The sequence below is a fragment of the Euprymna scolopes genome, chromosome 3, assembly GCF_053919585.1.
Source record: "Euprymna scolopes isolate OS-2025 chromosome 3, ASM5391958v1, whole genome shotgun sequence".
Classification (NCBI taxonomy): Eukaryota; Metazoa; Mollusca; class Cephalopoda; order Sepiida; family Sepiolidae; genus Euprymna; species Euprymna scolopes.
Window position 1 is genome coordinate 194294 of NC_136484.1, and position 24672 is coordinate 218965.

The 24672-nt window shown below is 36.5% G+C and overlaps 1 protein-coding gene across 5 annotated transcripts in view; it reads right to left on the reverse strand.

Moving 5' to 3' along the window:
* Positions 1-457: 457 nt before the first annotated feature.
* LOC145252671 (uncharacterized) overlaps positions 458-24672 on the reverse strand; it is a 70646-nt gene continuing 46431 nt past the window's right edge. For 4 of the 5 annotated variants that reach the window (XM_080112485.1, XM_080112495.1, XM_080112463.1 and 1 more), the window contains one exon: positions 13658-22573. In XM_080112485.1, coding sequence (XP_079968611.1) covers positions 13660-14586 — 927 coding nt within the window. In that variant the 5' untranslated portion in view covers positions 14587-22573 and the 3' untranslated portion in view covers positions 13658-13659. Of the gene's footprint in view, positions 4269-13657; positions 22574-24672 lie in introns of those variants that run through there. The other variant, XM_080112504.1, reaches the window with a different exon arrangement.

Genomic DNA, 24672 nt, shown 5'->3' on the forward strand with positions numbered 1-24672 from the left:
ATAATAGCAATCTATCTGCCTCGTCCTCCAACATGGATGTATAAAATTCAAAACATTTCAGGAATGTCTTGGATTCAAACTTGTTCAAGGCAGAATTGTCTTTGAACACTGGTCATTCAATCTTCAACCTCACTATTGGAGTTTTTATAACATAATCATATTCTCATTCTCAGGTCAGAAACCCTTTCCTTGAACTTAGCCACACTCTGCTGGATTCCCCTTATGAACACCAAATGTTTTTGACATATCACTGCAAGTTAACCTTTCCACTTTGCCATTATTTCATTAGCTGGATCTTCACAGTCCAGTAAACATCATATATCAAGGACTTGTAGAGGGGACAGGATGGTCTGCTTGTGTTATTGATGATCACGTCCCCAATGTGTATGTTTGATGAATGGATTGGTAGCGTGATTGAAAAGCAAAAGGTTGCATAATGATGACAAAAACATATCGGTATATATCAGCGAAAGAATGCAGATTTATTTACATAAATTTACATGAGAAATATTAAGAATATAGATAGAAAGAATAAGAGTTCGTTGAGAATAGGAGTTCATTACTTGCCATGAGGAGAGGCTGACGAGTTAGTCAGGAGTGCGATTGTGTGGCCAATGCCACTGGAGTGGCTCTTCGTTACATCTTGACTGCTTGAGGGTCCAGCACGAAAGAGATAGAAATATGAGACGCAGGAAATCATGTGGCTGTGTCGCTCTCTGGTTATCAGAGTTAAAGGGCAACAATCGAATTAACCTGGGAGTTCCAATTCCCACAATACTCCCTTCCGAGTTAGTTGTCACGTTTGTTGCCTGGGAGTTCCAATTCCTACAGACCTTAGATTTTCCAGCAGATGGAGACATATTAGCACTGTTCAATTTTGTGACAGTAGAATCGCTTTTAAATCTCATTTCCATCAACTTTCTTTTGATTTCCTTCCTAGAGGGATATATTTTGACAACTTTAAATTTCTATTATTGGATTCTATGAACCCTTGATAATAACTCAATTTTCAAACAAATAATTATTTATCTGTAACATTCAATCTTGCATGAATAAAGGAACACATTTCTATGTAGATATAAAGAATTATTTTCAATCTGTTAAGGTAATTCTACTGAAGAATAGTTAAAAACCTAATTTAAACATTACATAAGTTAACCCAGCAAATTTTGATTAAATGATTCAAAATCGTTTTTTTTTTAGAATAGCAAAATTAATCATTATTGAACAACATTCAACATTTAAATATCCAAGGATCAAACAATAAATTTGTGCATATGTTTTAACTGAAATTAATAGGACAGAACAACAAATCTTGTACGCAAACTATAGAACACTCCAGTTAGAGGTAAAAGGATTCTGCAATAATTTAGGCAGTTTAAAATCGTCGCAATGCTTGTTCACTATACTTGCATAATTAGTGTAGCTATCTTCCTCTCTTCTAGTGACATTCATACATTTATATCACCTATGGAAAAGAGACGTTTTTGCAGAAAACAGTTCTGTAAGTAGCGTAACTGTTTCTTGGAAGCTCAACTCACTGGTCTTTTTTGGGAGAATAAAATTCACAAACTTTGTATGCTCGGCTGTTCCCAATTTCCTTAGCAAAAGCCTAACTTTTTTGGCGTCTGACCAGGTACCACAATCCGATATAAAAATATTCTCATATCGTCTATAGTACTGGACGAAGTGACATCGTCTTCTGGATTATAATTGAAATTTTCAATAGCGGCACACACAGCTGTTTGAGAAAATGCGTTATGATTATCGTCCGCTTTAGTTAACTGTGTCGCCTCCAGAATTTTTCTTTGTTCCTCCTGTGTTTTCATCAATATTTCCTCAAAGCGTTTCTGTTGTTGAAGCATTTTTTCTTCAAATGCTTGTTTAAATCTCTCCTCTCTTTCTACTTGTTGAATTTGCTGCTTTTGCAACGCGAGATTTTGCTCTGCCTGGAATTGGAACAATTCCAACAGTGAATCTTTGAATTTCGCATCCATCATACGAATTCAGTTTACAATTTACGCTTGTATTAAAGAAATATTCCTTAGTAAAAAAAAAAAAAAAAAAAAAAAAAATCAACCAAGTTTTCTATCACAATTCTTTTGTTTGAAGAACAACAGTTTAGCAGTCCTTTTGTATCTTAATTTGTTGAACGCTATATTTCTAGTCTTACTAGAAACAATCCAGCGAAATAACATTTGTTTAACATTTATTTTTAATTTGCATGCGTTTTTACGTAGCAAAAATAAAATCTGTCGCTTTAAATATCTGACGAATTCGTATGGGAACTTTTTTTTTTTTTTTACCCTCTTTACCTTTTGCAAAAAAAATGACTTGATTCTTTACGTGTTTGCTAAGCACAAATGAGTACACGAATAATTATTTTTCATGGTCTGTCTCTTTTTCTCTTGACAAAGTCAAGCATGTTTTTTTTTTTCAAATCCCAGATGTTATCGAAATAACTATAAGCTTACACAGTATTTGCTAGTTGGTTTTGGACGTTTAAATCTGCAGAAGAAACTTCTTACTGTAGGAAAAATGGCTTCTGGTGAAGAAAAAAATGAACCCTTTTTCCCTTTCTGAAACACTTGGTAAGTGTGTTCAATTATTAAATAATTGACAACATTCGTGTTTTTTACTGTAGATTTTGGTAGCAAGTTTTTTCCCATTGCCAAATTACTATTGTAGTAATTAATTTGCTATTAATCCTTGCGTATCCAAATATCTGTTGAAATGATGAAGGTGGTCTGCCGTAAAAATTTTACAAATCTTTATTCTAATGACTTTTGGTGATTCTCTGCAGTGATGGCCATTTCGATTCCTTGTCGCCAATCTGTTGTGTCGTGGAACAACAATGAAAATAAGAACAATCAAGTCGAGGTTCGGTTAAGGAACAAGTGTATTAAAAATAATAAACAAAGGTAGGAAAGCAGGTAGATCTGCTGGGCACTCAGCTAGCAGTTGAAGTGCAGTCGCATCTCTCTCACCAGTGTTGGAATTACTAGCGCTATTTATAGTGCTAATCGGTGTAAATTCCTCTGTTCAAGGAAGGCCGGTATAACAAAGTGTTTGAAACTTTGGCCACCAGCACTACCAGTAATCTGTCAATATTCAACAACATGTCATTGTGGCAAATTCCTGTGCCTGATAGTTTCAGAACTGATATCAAAAGGGGTAGCGAGCCATTCCTGAATAAGCAGGGACCTTTCAAGTTGGTTAAAAGGTTAGGAGCAAAGGTTAAAAGTGAATTAAGGCTACTCTCTGCAGCTTGGTTTTATTATTCATTATCAAATAGCAACAGGGTGCTATGACCATGGATGGTCTACTTGTGCGTGATGCAAAATTATACTGCTTTTGTTGTCAGTTGTTTGCTAAAGATACTTTCATCATTGATTTCAAAGTCTGGCAGAAATTAAATCTGAAAATAGCTGAACACAATCAAAATATTATTTACTGTTTTTTAGAGAAGTAGAAAACACTGGTTTTAGGACTCCAGATGCAAACAACTATCGATGCAGTACACATTTCCTTGATGAAGAAAGAGAAAAAGAAGTTCAGGAACATCCCACCCTTACACAGTAGAGGTTCCTAGATGTAAAAAATCTTTCTACTCCAGTAGTTTCTTCCCCAGAACTGCTAAACTCTGGAATTCCATTCCAGGTCCCTGCTTCCACAACTGTACTGACATGCAGAAGTTCAAGTGTAACGTGAACCGACATTTTGCTGCCCAAATCCCAACATAGTATCCCAGTAGTTGTTGCCCCTGATAGTAGCTCCCTACACCAAAGTGGCAATGTGCCTTGTTTGGGGTGGAAATGTAATTAAAAAAATTAAAAAAAAAAAAAAAAAATTCTGCACAGAGTTTTAGATGTGATCCTTTTCCTTGTATGACAGAAGCTGTCATTTAGGAGACATTATGAGGATGAGTCATCATTAAACAAAGGTAACTTCTTGAAGTTTGTTGAATTGTTATCACACTATGATGCAGTATTAAAAGAACAGCTTGTCAGACTCTAGCAAAGCAGAGACAATCAGGTAGTATGTTCATACATGTCACCTGAAATTCAGAACAAGTTTATTTCTTCTCTTGACAAAATATATGAATGGAAAACTCATTTCTGATATCAAAAGTGAAAAATACTTTAGCATATGTTTTGATACCACATTGGACATTTCACTTACAGATTAAATGTCAACTATAATTTGATATATACACATTAGTAGTAGTACAGTTGAAGTGCGGGAGTCGTTCCTTGGAATTTTTTCATCTGAAAGGTAAAACAGTACTGTATTAACTAGTGATATTCTCGAGAAACTAGAAAATGCAGGACAGAATATTTAGTTGTGTCATGGTCAAGGATACAATGATGCAGTATGTTTAGAATCTACGGTGATGTAAAACAAAAGATCAAATACATTAATCTAAAGGCCATTTTTGTACCTTGTTCCATTCTTTGAACCTTTGTGGGAAACATTCATTTGCTACCAATTCATCTTGTGTAACGTTTTTTTAGAAGTATTGAGGTGCTGTACACTTTTTTGATCTGTTGACCCATTGCTGGGATGTACTAGTAGAATATACAGGTCTAACAATTAATACACTCTTTCCAACTCACTGGAGTGCAGATCTTGATGCTGCGAAGCTGATGATATAGAGGTTTAACCAATTTGTGGAAGCCATTAAAGCCCTATATTGTCTCTAAGAAAGCGATGAGATAAGAGGTGCACAATCGGTTGCTACATGCAACTTTTCTTCCATTTTTTTCTGTCTTTTTGGGGTGATGTTTTACAAGTCAACTTAACCAATAAGTACTCCATCAATCATCAAGTAGGCCTTTGTTGTGTCATTTCCATATCTAATTCTAAAATTTTTTCTGATAATATTTATTTCTATGAAATAGTGTGAAAGAAGTTTCTCCAAAATAAAACTTGTAAAAAATTAGCTCTGCTTAACCATGAGTCAGTCAGATCTGGTTGTGCTGTCCAGTGAAAACGAGCTTACAAGACAAATAGATATTGACAGTGTCATTAATCAATTTGCCACAATAAAAATAAGAAAACATTCATTTAAAACCATAGTATCAAGTGTCATTCTTTTGTGTATTGCCATGTTTTGTATTTGGTTGTTCTAAAAGTGAATAATTGCATTTTAAAAATCTTTTGATTTGAACTGATTATTTTGAGGTATTGGATTTTGTCTTGGATCATACATGTAAACAGAATGCATCAGTCAATAAAGTAGAGATAGAGCATGTATAAAAATTTAGCTACCATTAACTATTCAGCATAGGGCGACTCAGGATTATTCAGGTGACATTTTTTCTAGCTATGCCACTGTGTGTGTGTGTATATATATATATATATATTCAAAGGGCGAATGAACCCTTTTTCGGGGTCAACGGCCAACTAGCACCGTGTATATTTGTGTGTATGTATATATGTGTTGGGGTGGAGAGGGCTCCCGTAAGCCGTAGAGAAGGCAACCTTTCTAGGAGAAGCAAATCTCTGATTTAAAAAACCATAAAGCGGGAGACCAGTATCCGCATTAAGCTGGTCTGCAGTTTAATTTGTTGCTGGCTATCTTGCTCTTGCTCGTTGCTGGATCTCAACATTTTGAACCGAGAGAGAGACTTAGCTGTCGTACAAAGCTAAGACTTTGTAACATCATCTGTGTATAGATACTCCCTCAGGCATTTGGGCTTATGGACTTTAAGTGTCTGAGGGAGTGGCACTCGTCTGACAAGATGTTGCAATCATCATATATATATATATATATATATATATAATTATAAAACTCAAATGATCTTGATGATGTATGTAACCCACTTTCGACAGCTGGTTGCGCATGCACGCATGACCTGCACACTGAAACATTAACGTTATTATTTCAAAATTATTATTTAACATGGGAAGAGTGGGGTTTAAAATAAACAAAAAACAAAAGAACAATCGGGATGCTGAAATATTAACGTTATTATTTCGAAATTATTATTTAACATGGGAAGACTGGGGTTTTAAATAAACAAAAAACAAAAGAACAATTGGGACGCTGAAATATTAATATTATTATTTCAAAATTATTATTTAACATGGGAAGAGTGGAGTTTAAAATAACTTAAATGTAATACAGAAATGAACAATGCAAAAAAAAAAAAAAAGCAGATTTATCAAAATTTGAATTTATCTATAATAAGTATTATGGTATCTGTTCAGTGCACATTTATCTATAAGTATGGCCAACCACTTATAATTCAATAACTATAATTTTTTTTTCAAAAATAATCAATTATAATAAACAGAACGACTTATATTCTTTTTTCATTTTAATATACTTTCATAGAAATGTTTCTGTTATGTAAAAAAAAAAGACTATTTTCCTTATGTCACAAGTGTCATGCTCATACATGAATTCCATAGCAAATATAACATACTGACCGAACGGGTCACGGGTAGTCTAGTCTAGTTTAGTATATATATATATATATATATATATATATATATATATATATATATAGGAAATTTATTACTGTGAGTCCAGAATGAGTTTACATATTGTTTCAACTAGGGGGAAATCCTCAAAAAGAAGAGGAAATATCTGACTAGCTTTGTCAGAATTCATAGATGGATTAAGTCCATCTATATATGAATTCTGACGAAGCTAGTCGGATATTTCCTCTTCTTTTTGAGGATTTCCCACCAGCTGAAACAATATGTAAACTCATTCTGGACTCACAGTAATAAATTTCCTATATACTGCTATGGCCACACATTGAGCACTCTAGTCCGTTTTTTTCATCACTGATAAATATATATATATATGGTAAAACTGGTAATCAGTAAAAACCTGAAGAGAGTGCTCAATACTATTGCAGAGCAAATATGTGTTTTATTTTTTTATTACCGTTTTATCTGTTTGGTTACATATGTTTCAGATGTTGGACTATATTTACGATCCAACAGCCTCGGCAGACCTTACAGAAATGGTTGTTAGTATTAGGAAGAAGTGTTTTAGAAGAAATACAATAGAAAAAAAAAGAGAAAAAAAGGGGGTTGAGGTAGGAGATAATAAGCGGGGAGGGAGACGGGTATTGACATGATGAGAGAGGGAAAGGGTTAGTGTAGATGTCATGTTTTTGACAAGTACAGGATTCATTTAAAATTTTCGACCCCTCCCACTCCATACCCCTTACCTTACTTGACCTATTTTTGGAGAGGTAGAAAGACTAAGAATATAATAAAATAAGGTGTGACCGCCGGAGCCAGATGGTGCCTTTAAATACACATATACATATAAACCGGTGAATTCATTTATATTGTAGAACTTCACTTACCATTGTTATAGTTTCGCCTGTTTGTACTTACAGTGATATTGTTTCGCCTTCTTTATGGCCGCCGGTGTTTTAATTTCTCCATTTTTACTCACTGCCGGTGTTTTACTTTCTCCACTTATTATCGCTGCCGCCGGTGTTTTAATTTCTCCACTTATTATCGCTGCCGCCGGTGTTTTAATTTCTCCACTTATTATCGCCGCCAGTGTTTTAATATATATTATTTATACATGCTAATGTTATCATGCTTGCATGCTTCATACTAAAAACAACAAAGTTTTTAATTTAAGTTTAATAAGTTTATTTACCTTTTTTTGACAGCCGAAAAATATTCTTAATATATTTATAATGAGTAAAGTTATTCTGAATCGCTAGAAAAAAAACTAATGATCTTCTTAGTCTTTTTTTCAGGGGTTGCTTAGGTTTTTTTTTTTTTTTTTTTTTACAAGATGGTCACCACTTATCAAGGCCCGGAAGCAACTCAGGGATAAGGGTTATTGTAAGTACAGTACGTTAGTGTGGAGATTTAATAAAATGTCTACTTAAGGGGGCGGTTCATCAGGAATTTGTTTACGTTGGACTTGAAGACATCCAGGTTGTAGTCAGGTGGGAAGCATGCAAACGGAACAGAGTTCCACGGGCGTGCAGTTCTAAGAAAAGCTTTGTTCATGGAATCAATTTTTTGATTTAAGCATAGATAAAGAGCGGGGAAAGTTTTTGACAGTGGATTCAGCTAGACGAATGTTTTTCGTAAAAGATTGGCGAGGGGGGACCAGAGATTGGAACTCAGACGAGCACTTGCCATGGAAATAACGATAAAACAAAGATAGGCTTGCAACGTCTCTTCTGTGGGAGAGAGGTTGTAGGGAAGAGAAAAGGGTATCCCCCACTAAGCCGCAAAGTCTATTTTGTACTCTATCTAGGCAGGATAATCTGTTTTTAGCAGCTCCTGCCCAGATATGGCAGCAGTATTCCATCCTTGGACGTACTTGGCTTTTATATAGATAGAGAATTGCATCAGTAGTGAGATATCTTCTGGAGCGGTAGAAGGATCCCACCATCTTTCCAGTGACCTTGGCAACAGACTTGATGTACGTGTTCCATTTCAGATTAGGAGTGAAGGTCAAGCCCAGAAGCTTGTCAAAACATGGGGCTTCTCCTAGATGAGAGCCATCCATTTCAATTGATGCCAGATGGGGATCAGAGCGTTTATGATGTAAAGATAGGAGTTTGTTTTCTATGTTGCTTAGTATTGGTCTGGGTGTTGGTCGTGGTCTGTACATTGTTGGTGGTGTTGGTTGGTTTTCCTTGTCACTTGACTCGTAAGGTACGTGCGTTCACCATCTGTTTGGGGGTGATTTCTGGGTTAAGACGGATAGTAATTCCGAATCAGTTGCTGCGTCTGGGTCTTGTGCAGGTTCCTCTCTTTCTGTTTCTGGTCCACATGGGCTGGGCGTTGGTAGTGGTTGACCGGGATAACATCCACCTAGTGCGTTTTCTCCGGAAATAAGTTCTTCCTCGAGTTCTGTGTCTGTGAGTGTAATTATATCCGTTTGTAATGTTGTTGGTTTTATTTCCTGTATTTTCTTGGTTGGTGTGAGGAAGTCTTCTTCCACGAAGCTGTGATTTTTGGGTGATGGTATGGGACATTTCTGGTCGATTAAGTCGATGTCGTATGTTTTGTTTTCCCATTGTTCGATGTATGTCTTCCATAGTATGATCCACATTCTAGGACTTAGTTTCTTTGCACCCCAGTATTTTAGCTTTGTGATTGGAGATTATAGTAGTACATGCGAGCCTTCAAGTTCAGTTCCTCATTTGGAATTGTAAGCCACGGATCTGTGTTCGATGTCGAGAGGCATGATGTTCTGCGCATTAAACGTTCAGGATTATTTTTAACATTTACATGCGTTGTTCTACCTTCTAATATGACTTTTGCTTGGTCTACATTATGGCTGTAGAATTGCAGTTCGTCCGTATATATGAGTGCCCTATCTACACAGTTTGCGAATGTAAATGCGTCTTGGTCTCTGCATCTCATTCCACCATATGGAACTTATTATGTAAGTTTTGCCCGCATTTGCTGGTCCTTGGAGATGGAATGCATTGATCTTAGGTAGTACCTTATGGCACACGTCAAATAGTTGCTTCGCTATCTCACGTTGATTTAGTCTATAGTGGTCACACCATGTTTTGTAGATTCCGAAACTTTCCTTCACTGGCCAATATAAGTTACCTTCTAAATTTTTAAAGTAGTCTATTTTATTTTTGATTTGTCTCCAGATTGGGATGTTGATTTCTTTGATATTAACTTCTGTGGAGACTTCTTGTATTAATTTGTTAATACTTTGAGTATTTTCAATTATATATTGAAAGTCTCGTTGGTACTGTGAACCTGCTCCCTCACAGAAATGTACAAGGTCACTAATGTCTCTTCTGGGGCAGTGTTCAAAAATTTGTTTTATGAATTTATATTTTTTTGCTCTTACTGTGTCAATGTTTTTCAGTCCGCTTGTGTGTGGTCTTTTGCTAATGATGTGTTGGTTATCGTTGATCACATTGAACAGCATTTTTTGCGCTTCAGTTGTTATATTGTTGATACATATTAATTGTTTGCCAGCGTTAGATTGCGAGAGGTAGGATGCGTAACCGTAGGGTGTTTTGGATCTTTCTGCTTTCATGTAGGTTGCTACAGAGTCGTGGTCTCCCGCTTCCATTAAATCTTTTTTTAGTTCTTTGAAGGCATATAGCTCCGCAGGGTGTCTGTGATGGAATGATACTATGTAGAAGTGTTCTCTTCCTTGGATCTTCTGGTAACCGCTGTCATAAATTACTAGGCATGGATGTCCGTTTAGAATGTTCATTAGATGCTTGTTATTAGCATACGGTTTATCGCATCTAAGGACTTCACTTGGTTTCAGTTCTAAGTTCAGTCTATCCTAGTGGTATTCTTTTTCATATCTAAATCTGTAGACCCAGTTGTATTCTTTAAGTGTTGTGTCTTGTAGAGCTGTTTGGTACGCAGTGTTGAATTGCTGATATTTGGGTTCTTCGCTTTGGTCGTTAAAGTTGAAGCTGGAAAGTTTTGTAGCCATTTTGGTTGACGTGGAGTTGTCAGGCAGAGGATTTTGTCTGGTGTTGGTTGCCGATTGGCTTGGTTTATATGGAGTTTTTCTGTCGGCATTGACATCATAAAGATCAAGTTGTACTTGAACTGTCCATTTACATCCTGCTTATCCGTTAATGTATCGCGATGTCATTTGATCCAACATGATACCAGCATCCTTTTGGAAGTGGTTTGTTGTTGCATGCACTCGTCGTTTGACTGTTGTTCCTGTTAAGTGTCGGTTAGGTTGGGTTAATAGGTTAACCGGCATTCTTTCGTCTTTCATTGACATTGTTTGTTTAAGTGCAGTACTTGAGCATGTTATTATTGTTTGCGGATGTTCAAATTGTTCGTTATCTGTTAAAAGCTGCAGTGGTGCCCCGAATCTGGGAAAAATCTCGTCAATCAATAGATGCACCACTGTTTCTGCTTTCTTATTCGGAACCGCAAAAGCCTCCGGCCAACCACTGTACATGTCTATAAATGCCACTATATACTGGTTACCCGAAAGCGTCTTTGGGTAGGGCCCAGAAACATCTAACGCCAGTTTAGCGAAAGGAAAAGGAGGCAAATCGCACTTCTGCATTGGAGGTTGTTGTTTCCTCAAATTTCTGGTCTGACACGGAATACATTTCCCTATGTATTCATTTATTTCCTTAAATAAACAAGGCCAGATATATTTTTGTTTAATTGCGTGAAACGTCTTTTCCACGCCCATGTGACCATTATCATCATGGTATTGAACTAACACCCTTTCTCTTAGATGCAACGGTATATATAACCTAACTACCGGTTCGTCGTCGGGTTGCGACAAGTAATATACTACTTCGTCCATTACAATGCACTTTTTTCTTTCCATTTTGGACGCTTTACCGTTTTTCATACGCATCTTTAAGTCCACGATCTCCTTATCCTCTTCTTGTTCCCTAATCATATCTATGCCCGCTAACGTAGGTCGTTCGTGCTCACCCGATGAGTCCTCAGCATTCTTATACGATGCATACTCATTCGGCTCAAAGAGATTAGAGTTTATTGCGCTCACTCGATAGTTTCTACTATCTATCTCTACAGGGGGATCATTTGTGTCCTGGCTTGGATTCACCGCACGTGACAAAAGATAAGCACAAACATTATCTTTCCCCTTCAGGTATCGTATGGTGCAATTATAACCAGCCATACTTAAAGCCCACGTCTGTATTTTCCTATTTTGAATTGGTGAGTTTAATAAATACTCCAATGGTCTATGGTCTGTATAGATGGTGAACGTAGCACTATGCAAATAGTGATTTAATTTATTCAGGGCATAGTGTATCGCATATGCCTCTTTTTCTATTGTTGACCATCTGGTTTGAGTATCACTCAACTTATGGGATAAGAAGTAAATAGGTTTTTCTACCTCTTTACCCTCCTTTGGATCATAGACCATTTTTGATAAACATGCCCCAATCGAATGATCAGAGGCATCCGTATACAGTCTGTAGTCCCTTTCTGGATCGGGATAGGTCAGTAGCACCATATCTGCGAGCTTTGCTTTTAAGCTATCAAAGGCAGACTGACATGCGTCGTCCCATTGGAAACGTGCATGCTTTCTCGTCAACCGGACTAAAGGTTCGGCGATATCGGAAAATTTTTTTATGAACCTCCGATAATATGACGTCATACCAATGAAAGCTCTCACTTGCTTCACAGTGGTTGGAGTCGAAATCAATTTTATAGATTTGACTTTCTCCAGGTCTGGCTGTATACCCCTATCGCTAACTTTGAACCCCAGATACTGTATCTCTTGTTTAAAAAACTCACACTTTGTGGCTTTTAACCTGAGGTTATGTCTCCTAAGACTACCTAATACCCTATCTATATGTTTTAAATGGTCTTCCTTCGTATTGGAAAATATAAGTATATCGTCCAAATACGGCAGCGCAAACTCTTCTTGTCCTCTCAAAACTATGGACATTAACTCCTGGAAGACCCCGGGGGCGTTCGCCAGTCCGAACGCCATCACATTAAAGTGAAATAATCCCCGATGGCAGGTGAACGCTGTTTTCTCTTTATCGTTCTTATTCAATTTAACCTGCCAGTACCCTGACTTTAAATATAATTTTGTGAAGTATTTTGCTGACCCGAGCGAGGCTAGAATATCATCAATTACTGGTAATGCTCGGGCATACTTCTTTGTGACTTTATTTAGTGCTCTAAAGTCCACACAAAATCTTTTACTACCATCCTTTTTTTCTACTAAAACTATTGGAAAACTCCACGGGCTATTTGATCTTTCGATTATTCCTGCCCGCATCATTTCCTCTAACGCTAACTCTACCTCTTTTCTTTGTTTTAGCGGTGTTTGATACGGGCATTTTCGTATGGGCTCATGCATTCCTGTATCGATACGCATCTCCACCGTATTGGTTCTGCCCAAATCTTTATCCTCCGTAACGAACAAATCTTTATTCCTCTCTAGTACCTTATCAACTTCCGACTTAAATTCCTCGGGTACTTTAACTCCCTTCACGGTTTTGTCGGACTCTTTTCTCATATGTTTTTCTAGCATGGTAATTTCAGTAATACTACCAGCCACACTACATCTAGCTATTGGACAACCTCTTCTTAATGTGACTGTCTGGTTGGTATTATTCATGATCATCAGTGGAAGCCTACGGGACTTGTTAATTCTTACTACCGAATTTGCTACAGATATCCCACTAAGCTTGCTAACGTATCCACTGCTAATCTGTTCTATCTCGTATTCCAGCCCTTGGCCATTTTTAAACCCCACCTGAGCCATGCATGTATGCAGGTGTTGTGGTTTCAAAGTTATTTTCCCGGCCAATCTAACTAATGCAGAAATACGAGCATCTTCCTCTAATGCGATGTACTCGTTTCCTAATTTTATCGCTCCTAAATCGAAGTACATCCTTACCCCATTTTGGCTAAGCCAGTCTCGGCCTAATATCACACTCCTGTCGAGATTCTTTACTACAAAGAAATCTTGATAGATGGAGTAGCCTCCTATGCGCATCCTTAATCGAGCAACCCCTTCTACTTCTAATGAGGACCCGTTGGCAGTCCTTAGATTTACTGCTTCCTTTCGCAGCTCAGGTGCATGTCTAAGTGTGTAAAAAACACTACTATTTACGACAGACACCTCTGCCCCCGTATCCACTAATGCCCTATAATTCTTCTTTCCTATACCAATGGAAACGGAATTCGCTGCGCCCATATTACCGATTACATACGACGGTAATTTTTTGTTCCGTTCGACGAACGCTTTTCGAACGGATTTTTTCCGTTTCCCTGCATACGGCTTCTGCAGTCTCTCTGCATGTGGCCCACCTTGCCACAAAAATAACATCTTGGTCCTTGTTTCGTTTTATCCCTATCCTTAACTTTGTGTTCTGGTCCCCTATTTTCTACCTGGTATCCTCTTCTACGTCTATCCTTGTATCTTGGGGGGTATCTGGCTGGACCCAAGGCATCAACCTGAATCTGCCACCTAGTTTGACAGATTTCCATGGGTTCCTCTTCGGACTCCCTGTTTGCATCCAGCCGAATCTTCCATTTCATTTCCGTTAAGGCTTTTTGATACGCCTCCTGAAGATCCTTTGGCTCATGCCTCATCACTGCCATTCTTATGTCCCTATCACTTAGACCCTCTAAAAAAAACCCTAACATTTGCTTTTTTACTATCTCACTATCCGGGTCTATACCGTTATAAGCCCCCGCTGCTAGACGTAGTATCCTTTGCAAATAATCTTGGATACCCTCTTTTCTACCCTGCCTAATATTAGCTAGTTCTGCTATATACGCATTGGGGTTTGCGACAATTCCATAGTAATCTTCCATGGAACTTTTCAACTCTCCCCATGTTACATGCGCATTGCCAGCCAATAATCTATTAACATAATGGCCGACTAGGCCCCTTGTGGTTAGAAGAGCTGTTTGACATTTTTCTTCGTCTGTAGCTCCAACCACCTTAAAATACCTCTCTAAGTCATCCCGCCAAGCCTTATAACCACCCTGATCTCTACTCTCTAAAGGTTTTATGTTCTTTAAAAGGGATTCTCCCCTTATAGTGTTTGACACCGAACTAATTGCCTTTTTCATCTCCGCTGCGAACCCCTGCATGAAACTTGAAAGAACTTGCTGCTCCATCATATATTTTTAAAACAAACAATATTTTACGTATTTTAATCGTCTGCAATAGTTGCTAACAAGCGAAAATATATTTTTAACGAACTTTTATGCATACAACAATACGTATAGTTTTTTTTTTTTTTTTTTTTTTAAAGCAGAAACACACAAAGGAAAAAATCGAGTGTACTTACTGTTTGCTGAACTTCTGGTCTTTCCTTTGGTTTCTTGTCTTCGTTTTTCTGTTTGTTTTTGTTCGTCTTTCGAAGCAGTCTGTTTGTTCCTTCGTTCTTTTTGTTGTGTTATTTCTTCTGTGGATTTTTATTTGCTTTGTTCCAGGTTCGATCTTCCTATTCCTTGATCGAATAGCTGAGTTACGGTACCAAAACGCTGTCTGTTGCGTTGTGAGCACTTAGTCTATATAACTGCGTGGACAAAATGGTCGCCAGACAAGTTTACCGACGAGTGTATATTTTGAATGACAACTAAAAGACTCGACTGTTTACAAAAGAATTCGAGTTTATTTTCAACAATCTTTCTTTACACTTTTGTGTCGGTTGTCATTGACTCCACTAGCGAGGAGAGAGGTGTTGTTAGAGATAGGTGGCGTGGCGGGGGTGTTGACAGATGACAGACTTGATTCTCACCGCGTCGGCCGCTACTCTTTTTTAAAAACCAAAACATCTTTGTTTATATTGATATCAGTCACGTTTCTCTAGCCCAGCTACGAATGTCAGCTGCATTCCGATCTGGTCATAAAATATTTGTTGATGTTATTATTTCCGATTGTAGGCCAATTTCCTTTTGTTTGTTTGGCCTTGAAACATCACCGTGTTCCAAAATGTGTGTCACTAGCTCAGGTGACGCTCGTGCAACATTCCATGTTGTCATGGTTGAAACGTGACCCTCATATCACGTTCTTGGCTTGCCTCTCCGATTTATTCACAGCCTGTTCCCTTATTATACAACATATATATATATATATACATAGAGATGTGTATATTTATGCTAAGTAAGTAAAGTAAGTTTAGGGTAGATAAATAAATAAACAAATAAAGGATAAATAAATAAGCGGATGTAGTTAATAATGCAAGGTTAGGTAGACATATTGTGAGATATGTATACCAAGCAGTTTCTGGAATCCATTTATTAGCAGTCTTTATCTTGCCAGTTATAATAATTTGTTCTTTGTCAAATGTCTGACACAATATACAACATCCCAGTATAGTTTCCTTGGCAATCTAATTTAAATACAATACTTCTGTGAAATTTCATGCTTATTTGCTATTCTTGTTGCTTTTGCTTCAGCACCCAGTTTGTGTACTTCTTTCTTTTATTTTACCTGAGTTATCAAACATCTCCATAGTGTTCCTTCACTGATGCTTACTGCAAGCCTCGTGGTTGTAGTCTGTTGAGATAGGCATTTAATGTTATGGTCCTTTACCATTTCCAATTTGTTATCACTCCAGCTCTTGATATATTATCCATGTACACAAACCCGATATCCAGATTTGATTTTAACAAAGCCTGAGCACCTTCACTTGGTGGTGAATATATCTCATAAATAGTTTTCCTGGTTTTCATATCTTTCTTATTGATGTAACTTTGTGGCCATAATATAAAACGTATAGGTATTGCCAGTTAGTTGAATGCAGTTATTTTTTTCTGGTATCTTATCTCGTATGTACTTTTACATAAGATGAAGGTATAAATGTGGAATGACATGCTTAAGAATAAGATTCCTTTTGTTTTAATTTTCGTATAGTTTTGTTGTAGTTGGGGATAGAGGCACCCTACTGGACACCAGACATTCACTCGCTATTTCATGCATTCCAACCAAGAGACTTTTTAAGATTTTAACAAGTGTAATAATTTGTTCTCACCAGTGAGTGTGTATGTGACGATCTAAATTAGATTTTTGTGTGAATGCTGAGCCACACACTTCACAAGAATATGGTTTCCCTCTTTTGTTTTATTTTACTTCAGTCGAAGTTCTCAGGAGCCAAGGGGCCCACAACCTGAGGCTAACACTTGAAGTCTATATGAGATACATAGATATTCTAATGTTCCATTTAAGTTCCTTATCTCTTAAACACTGAGTTAGTAAAGAAATTGAGAACATAATTTTTCTCTCCCCAATTAACCATTTTCATATGTTGTAGTATATCTTTCATTTTGGTCTCTTGGTCTTACTGGATTCCAGGAAAAGAATTTATCTAGTCTGGTGGAGTATCCAGCTTCATGCTATTACTTGAGGTAACATCACTTGGAGAAGGTGCACCATTCCTCGGAAAAGCTAATGTGGATTAGCTATAGTGAGGAGATCTTATTTGGGCAGCGAATACTATGTGATTTTGAATATTTGGTCAGGGTTTACTTCTATGGAAAAAGTATTCTCATGCCAGGTTGATCTGACAAACCCCTGTAGACAGAGGCCTTAGACACTCGAGGATAGTGTCTAGTAATCATTCAAGTTCTCTCCACATTCAAATTCTCTCCTTTTTTTTTAAATTTTATTTTTGTTAGTTTGAAGAGATCAAGGGGCTCCTTCGTGGGGCTAACACTTGATTCTATTATAGTTTAAATTTATATCCGAGGGCTCTTTTAAGAATAGACACTGTTCCCTTTATGGCTGCTATCTGTATTTCCTTACAGCTTGGTTTTCCAGGGAGTGCTTCTAAGTATTTTTGAAGGTTCTTTTTTATTAGGCGAGTTGCTTCTGTGACAACTGGTATAATGTTTATTTCTTTCAGAGACCATGTTGTTTTTAGATCATTTTTTAGGTCCTGATATTTTGTTATCTTTTCCCGTTCTGCTCTATTAAGGCCAAATTTGTTTGGAACTGTGACGTCGATAATGAGTGCAGTCCTTTCGGGCTTGTTCCATATTACTATATCTGGCTTGATGGCCTTGTCTTTTATGTATCTGCCTGCCTGTATGTCTTTGTCATAGAACACTGTCACTTTTCCATTTGATGTTATCAGTGGTGGATCATGTTCCCAGATGTTCGACGACCTATCTAGTTGCATCTCTCCACAGATCTTCCAATGTAAGTATCTACATACTTTGTTGTGGTGAGCAGTGTAATGACCATCGGCTAGAAGGATCTTGCATCCAGACATTAGGTGGCTTGGGCTTTCAACAGCTGGGTGACAGAATCTGCATTGGTCGGTTTTTTGTAGACTAGTCATTTTCTTAAATCCATTTGTGAGTAAGCCTTGGTCTTGTGCAGCTATAATTAATCGCTCTTCATTAAATGGAAATTTGTCACTTTTAAGCCATTGTAGTGAGGCCTCCTTGTCAATGTAGCTCTGGTTCAGTTCTTCCATGAACCTGCCTGCTTTCTTATGTTGTTGCCATCCTTCTAGTCTTGTCTTCAGTTCCCTTTTTGTGTACTCCTTTCTCTTCTTTCGGGCAATTAGGGTGCTGGGTTGTCACATTCTTCTATTGTGTTGTCTAGTGTGTTACCACTGAAATTTTCACCGAGCTTTGTACTTGATGTCTGCTGGTGCAAACATTTGGTGTAATGTTCATTCACCATTTTTATTTTGGGGTCAGAAGAACATTTGATATATTGGCCTATGCTTACCACTGAAGCTCGGTATGCGTGGTTTATTTCAGTGAGGCCTAAACCATCTTCTCTCCGCGGTAAGTACAGCCTATCCATGCACTGATGTTTGTAAATGACTTTATGAAGGGCCAGCATTTTCCGAGTTTTTACATCAAGGCTATTGATGCAGTTTTATGGCCAATTGATTATGCCAAATCCATAAGAGACAATGGTTATTGCCAATTGATTGATGGCAGTAATTTTGTTTTATGGTGATAGTTCTGATGAGAGAATTTTTTTAAGTCGCTTGAAGTATTCTCTCTCCACTTTTTCTCTCATCTTTCCATGTTCAAGTGTCTCATTCTCCTCTACTCCCAGGTATTTATAGACAGCATCCTCTCCAAGGTCTTCAATAGAGCCATTGTCAAGATTAAGATGTTCTGATGCTGTCTTTCTTCCTTTCTTTCTGGTGCACTTAGCGCATTTGTTGATTCCAAATTCCATGCAGATGTCCCCCGTATAATTTTTAACAATGCCTATCAGAGAGACAAGTTGTTTCTCGGATTCTGCATAGAGTTTCAAGTCCTCCATAAAGAGTAGATGGTTTACTCTTTTATTTTCTTCCTTCTTTCTGCCCATGCTGAGATTGTATCCAGCATTGGATTGCTTAAGTAGCTTAGTGGATCCATTGTGAGGCAGAAAAGGAGCGGTGAGAGGCTGTCTCCCTGGAATATTCCTCGCTTGATCTTTATGTTTGAGGTCTGTATACTTCCTTCCGTGTGCTGTAATGTAATTGATGTGCACCATCTGGCCATTTGTTTTTGAAGGAATGATGTAATATCAATATGCACATTGCACAACTCCAAACAGCGAAATATCCAGGAATGAGGTATACTGTCAAAGGCCTTTTTGTAATCAATCCAGGCCATTGACAGATTTCTTTGTCTTCTTCTGCAGTCTTCTAATATGGTTATGTTTACAAGGAGTTGGTCTTTTGTGCCTAGCTTTTTCCTCATACACCCCTCTGCTCACTTTCAAGGTAATCACCAGCAATCAGATGGTCGTATGTTGCATCAGCGATTATCCCTGTTAGGAGCTTGTAGGTTGTTGTGAGGCAGCAGATTGGTCTATATTTGCTAGCCATGTAGGTGTCCTCATTTCTGGGAATAAGTGATGTACTGCCTACAGTAAGCTACTCAGGCGGCTCTTCATCTCCACTGATGATTCTATTGAATGCCTTGGCATAGTGATGATGAAGTGCGCTCAGTTTTTTCAGCCAGAAATTTGGTATTTGGTCTATTCCTGGGATCTTGAAATTACTGCATTGAGTTACTTTCCTGCAGACATCCTCCTTGGTAATTTTTAGAGCTGGCATCTTTTCTTTCTCCTTGTTCTCCTCTTTGATGGTATTTATCCAGTTGTTTTCTTTATGTACTTTAGTGTCCTCATAGAGTGGCCTTCAGAAGTTTTCAACTTCTTGTGTTGGTGGGGAGCTCACCTTTATTTCTTCTTTAACGAGGCTCCTATAGACAATTCTTGGGTTTGTTGCAAAAAGTTTATTAATCCTTTTTGCTTCAAAGTTTTTGGTTTTATTTTTCATTTGTGCAACTAAGGCTTGTATCTCAGCCTGATATTCTGCCATCTTAGCTCTTAGCTGTGCTTGGTCTTGGAGGGAATAATAAGTTTTCAACTTATTCACCTTCTTATTTAGTTTTTTGCCTGGGGTTTCACAGGATAGGAATGCATATATCTGGCCAGTTTCCTTTCGGAGTCTGTCTATTTTTTGCTGGAGTTTACATTTCCAGGCTGGATTATATGATTTAGCCTTCATGTTTCCTCTTTTACTCTCCTGGTGTTTGGGTAAGAGTTTTAATTGAATAAACCATGCTGGCCTGTATGTTGTATAATTTATTTCACTCAATGGTGCGTTAATCGGAGTGATTATTTCGAGGGCATCGTTGACTTTTGAAACAAGCGACTTGAACTCATACCTGGAGTATGCGAAACAGTGAAGAATAATTTTTTTCTCCTCAAGAGACCACTTGACTTGGTTATAGTGTCTTTTCTTAGTGATTCTTGTTTGGTCTTGCCAGGTTCCAGGACTAGAATTTGACTGGTCTGGTGGAGTGTTCAGCTTTGTGTTTTCATTTGTGGAAACATTACAAGAAGGTGCACCGTTATTTTCCTCATATGGCTCAGTGTTTAGCCATGCTGAGGGGATCTTTTTATCCTGGGCGACATCCTGCCAGTTTGATGATTTAGTTTTATTTTTCATTTTCATTTAAATTCAAATATTTGGTCAGGGCTTACTTTAAATTAAAAATTGAAAGTATCCTCGTACCAGAGTCCCTGGTAAACCCCTGTACAGAGAGACTGAAGACATCCGAGGTTGGTCTCTAGTAGGCATTCAATTCTCTCCTAGTGTGAATTCGCATGTGCACTTTTAACTTGAATTTCTCTGTAAATGATGAGTCACACACTTCACAAGAATGAGGCTTTTCCAGTGTGAACTCGTATGTGTTGCTAAATCTGATTGGTATCGAAATGATGATCCACACACTTCAGAAGAATGAGGTTTCTCTCTTATTTTTTTTTATTTTACTTTTGTTAGTTTGAAGAGATCAAGGGGCTAACACTTGATTCTTTTACAATTTAAATTTATATCTGAAGGCTCTTAAGAATAGACACTGTTCCCTTTATGGCTGCTATCTGTATTTCCTTACAGTTTGGTCTTCCAGAGATTGCTTCTAAGTATTTCTGAGGGTTTTTTTTTATTAGGCCAGTTGCTCCCGTCATGACCGGTATAATGTTTATTTCTTTAAGAGACCATGTCGCTTTGATATCATTTTTAGATCCTGTTATTTTGTTATCTTTTTCCATTCAGCTTTATTAAGGCCAAAGTTATTTGGAACTGTGACATCAATAATGAGTGCAGTTCTTTTGGGCTTGTTCCATATTACAATATCTGGCTTGATGGTCTTGTCTTTTCTGTATCTGCCCACCTGTATGTCTTTGTTGTAGAACACTGTCACTTTCCCGTTTGATGTTTTCGGTGGTGGTTTATGTTCCCAGATGTTCAACGATCTGTCTAGTTGCATCTCTCCATAGATCCTCCAGTGTAAGTATCTAGTAGGATCTTGCATCCAGACATTAAGTAGTTTGGGCTTTCAAGAGCTTAGTGACAGAATCTGCATTGGTCGTTTTTTTGTAGACCAGCCATTTTCTTAAATCCATTTGTGAGTAAGCCTTGGTCTTGTGCAGCTTTAATTAATCGTTCTTCATCAAATGGAAATTTGTCACTTTAAGCCATTGTAGTGAAGCCTCTTTGTCAATGTGGTTCTTGTTCAGTTGTCTCTTTTTTTGTTTTATTTTACTTCAGTTAAAGTTTTCAGAATTCAAGGGGCCCACAACCTGGGTCTAGCACTTGAAGTCTATATGAGATACATAGATATTCGAATGTTTCATTTAAGTTCTTTATCTCTCAAACTCTGAGTTAGTAAAGAAATTGAGAACATAATTTTTCTCTCCCTAGTTAACCATTTTCATACATTGTAGTATATCTTTTATTTTGGTCTCTTGATCTTACTGTATTCCAGGACAAGAATTCATCTAGTCTGATGGAGTATCCAGCTTCTTGCTATTACTGGAGGTAACATCACTTGGAGAAGGTGCACCATTCCTTGAAAAATCTAATGTGGGTTAGCCATAGTGGGGAGATCTTATTTGGACAGTGAATACTATGTGATTTTGAATATTTGGTCAGGGTTTATTTCTATGGAAAAAGTATCCTCATGCCAGGTTGTTCTGACAAACCCCTGTACAGAGAAACCTTAGACACTCAAGGATAGTGAATTCGCACATGCCTCTTTAAACTGGATTTTTCTGTGAATGATGATCCACACACATCACAAGAATGAGGTTTTTCTCCAATGTGAATTTGCACATGTTTCTTTAAATTGGATTCGTCTGTGAATGATGATCCACACACTTCACAAGAATGGGGCTTCTCGCCAGTATGAACTCTGAAATGATTTTTTAATTTTGATTGGTATCTAAATGATAAGCCACACAATCCACAAGAATGAGGTTTTACTTCACGATGAGATTGTATATGTTCTTTCAAAGCATCTAAAACTATAAATGATGAATTGCATACTTCACAAGCAAAAGGTTTCTCCCCAGTGTGTTTTCGAATGTGTATTTTTAGCTGAGATTTTATGAGGAATGAGGAGCCACATACTGAACAAAAATAAGGTTTATTTACACTGTGCCGATTCATGTTTTTCTTTAAATGCAATTTTATTGTAGGTAATTATGATTTTCAATGCTTTACAGGACAATGCTTTTTTAATGTTGTGTATGTGTTCATTGTAAATGGAAACTTTAAAATGACGCATTTAAGAAGCTTCATTTTCCAAATATGCAGATGCTTCTTTCATTTCTCTCTATTGTTGCTTTTCCCTGTGGATGAATAAAACATTAAGAATTCATACATATGCTGATTAATATTCAAAACAAACAATATGACATGTCAATAACAAAATTATTCTCCAAGAAACATGCATGGCAGGGTAAATATCTTTATTTATTATTGCTATTAATGTAAAGATGTGTATAATATTACAGTTGTGTGACATAGTTCTGCAATGTTTATTATATATGAAAATTAGTGTGTTGGGTCAAAACTAAAGTTACAGTTAGCATCACAATAATTTTATAATTGCAATTGGTACGTTATAACTAATAGTGTAATTTTTAAAAAATAACTTTCCTTTTGATATTTTTTATTTTACAAGTGTTTGATGCAATATTGTGTCTAAAAATTAAATAAATATAAATAATCCCTCCTGAATATATATTTATTGTGTTTTATACAGCACAAAAACAGTATTTCTCTTTAGCTTGAATATAAAACCAGAAATTTAATCCAAAGGCCAAATAAAAATAATTCTCTTCTATTATACAATATGAATTCTTTCCCAGTGTCCTCTTTTATTTAGTTGATTCTCACCATAAATTCACAATGTTAGACCATAGTTTGTTGGAGGCAAGTAAACAAATGCTTTAATTGTAAATTATAGATGGGTTCAAATATGAGTGGTCAGAACAAAGGTTTTAATTTTGTGACTTTCCAATGTTGTAGATAAAATAATTATAACTATGAGATATTCAACATTATAGGAAACATTTGATAATTATAAATGTTCTTGGAGAAATTATTTTAAAAATACAGTTCTACAATTCTTATCAGATTCACATAAATCAGTGATAGACAACTCATTTGACACCATGGGCTGGATTGTGTTATTATAACAGGTCACATGAAGGCTATTAATGAAAAATTAAGAAAAACTACATATGCAGACCCCTGTAAACCATAAATATTTAAAGCCATAATGAAAATTAGTGAAAAATCAGAAAAACAAAAGAAAATCGAAAACAAAAAGAACTGCTAACAAATATAGCTTTCATCAAGAAACATTAAAATACTTCAGAGTGAAAAAAATCAATATATTTTGGAACTGTAATTGGAAATTGTACAACAAACGAACTTTACACACACAAAAAAAAACAAAATATACAAAAACACTTATGTACATGCGCAGGTGGTATGATTCACACATTCATGAGGTATGTATGTATAATGCGCATATGTTTAACTGTCTTTAGATTTCTGTTGCCTTGCATGCCAATCCATTTAGCCTCTTTCGCTTTATTGTTTCTTTTGCTTGTTATCTTTTCATGTAACCAAGGGTCATAACAAATATGTATCCATTATTTGATATTGAACATATGCAACGTGACTTAGTAAAAGAAGTCACATGAAAGATAAATGGCAGATAGTCTAATATTTTTAGTGCACTGAGATGTGTAACCATTCCATGGAAAATGACATATAATAAATTTCATTTGAAGATCAACAATATAGTAAAACTGAGAAGTGTTGACTGATCTGTATATTCACATTTAATCATAAGTGTTGAATATACATAAAAATAATTTATATTAATAACACATGAGTATAGTAATCAAAATATTATTTATTAAATTAAAAACATTGTTGGATCATTTATTCATAAATACATAAAAGCTACCACTAACACCCAAAGAATTAATGGGAAACTTTGTGATTTTTAATAACAAAGTGGGTTTCACTATTTGAGTTCAAACTTGTTGATGCTATGAGCAAGATATCAACAAAATGGTTATCAGTCAATCGTGTTCAAAATTGTTCTGTGTTTGCTTCAATTTTGAAAAAAAAAAATGATCACATTGATAGGTATTTCCAAACAAAATGCCATCCTTTTTGCATGGGTTACTAATTTGAAGTATTTTTCACTCAAGAAAAATCAATTGCATAAAAATCAATTAATGAAATATCTTTGGAATTAAATTTTTATCTTAATAAACCATCACACTGTATTTCTATCAATCTTATTTGAATACATTATATATTACGGTACTGTCTTCACCTCTACATTAAATGATGTAGCAAAGAATTTAAAATCATTTTTATGCAGATAAAAGTCAGCAAAACGTGATACAAATTTGTTTGGAAA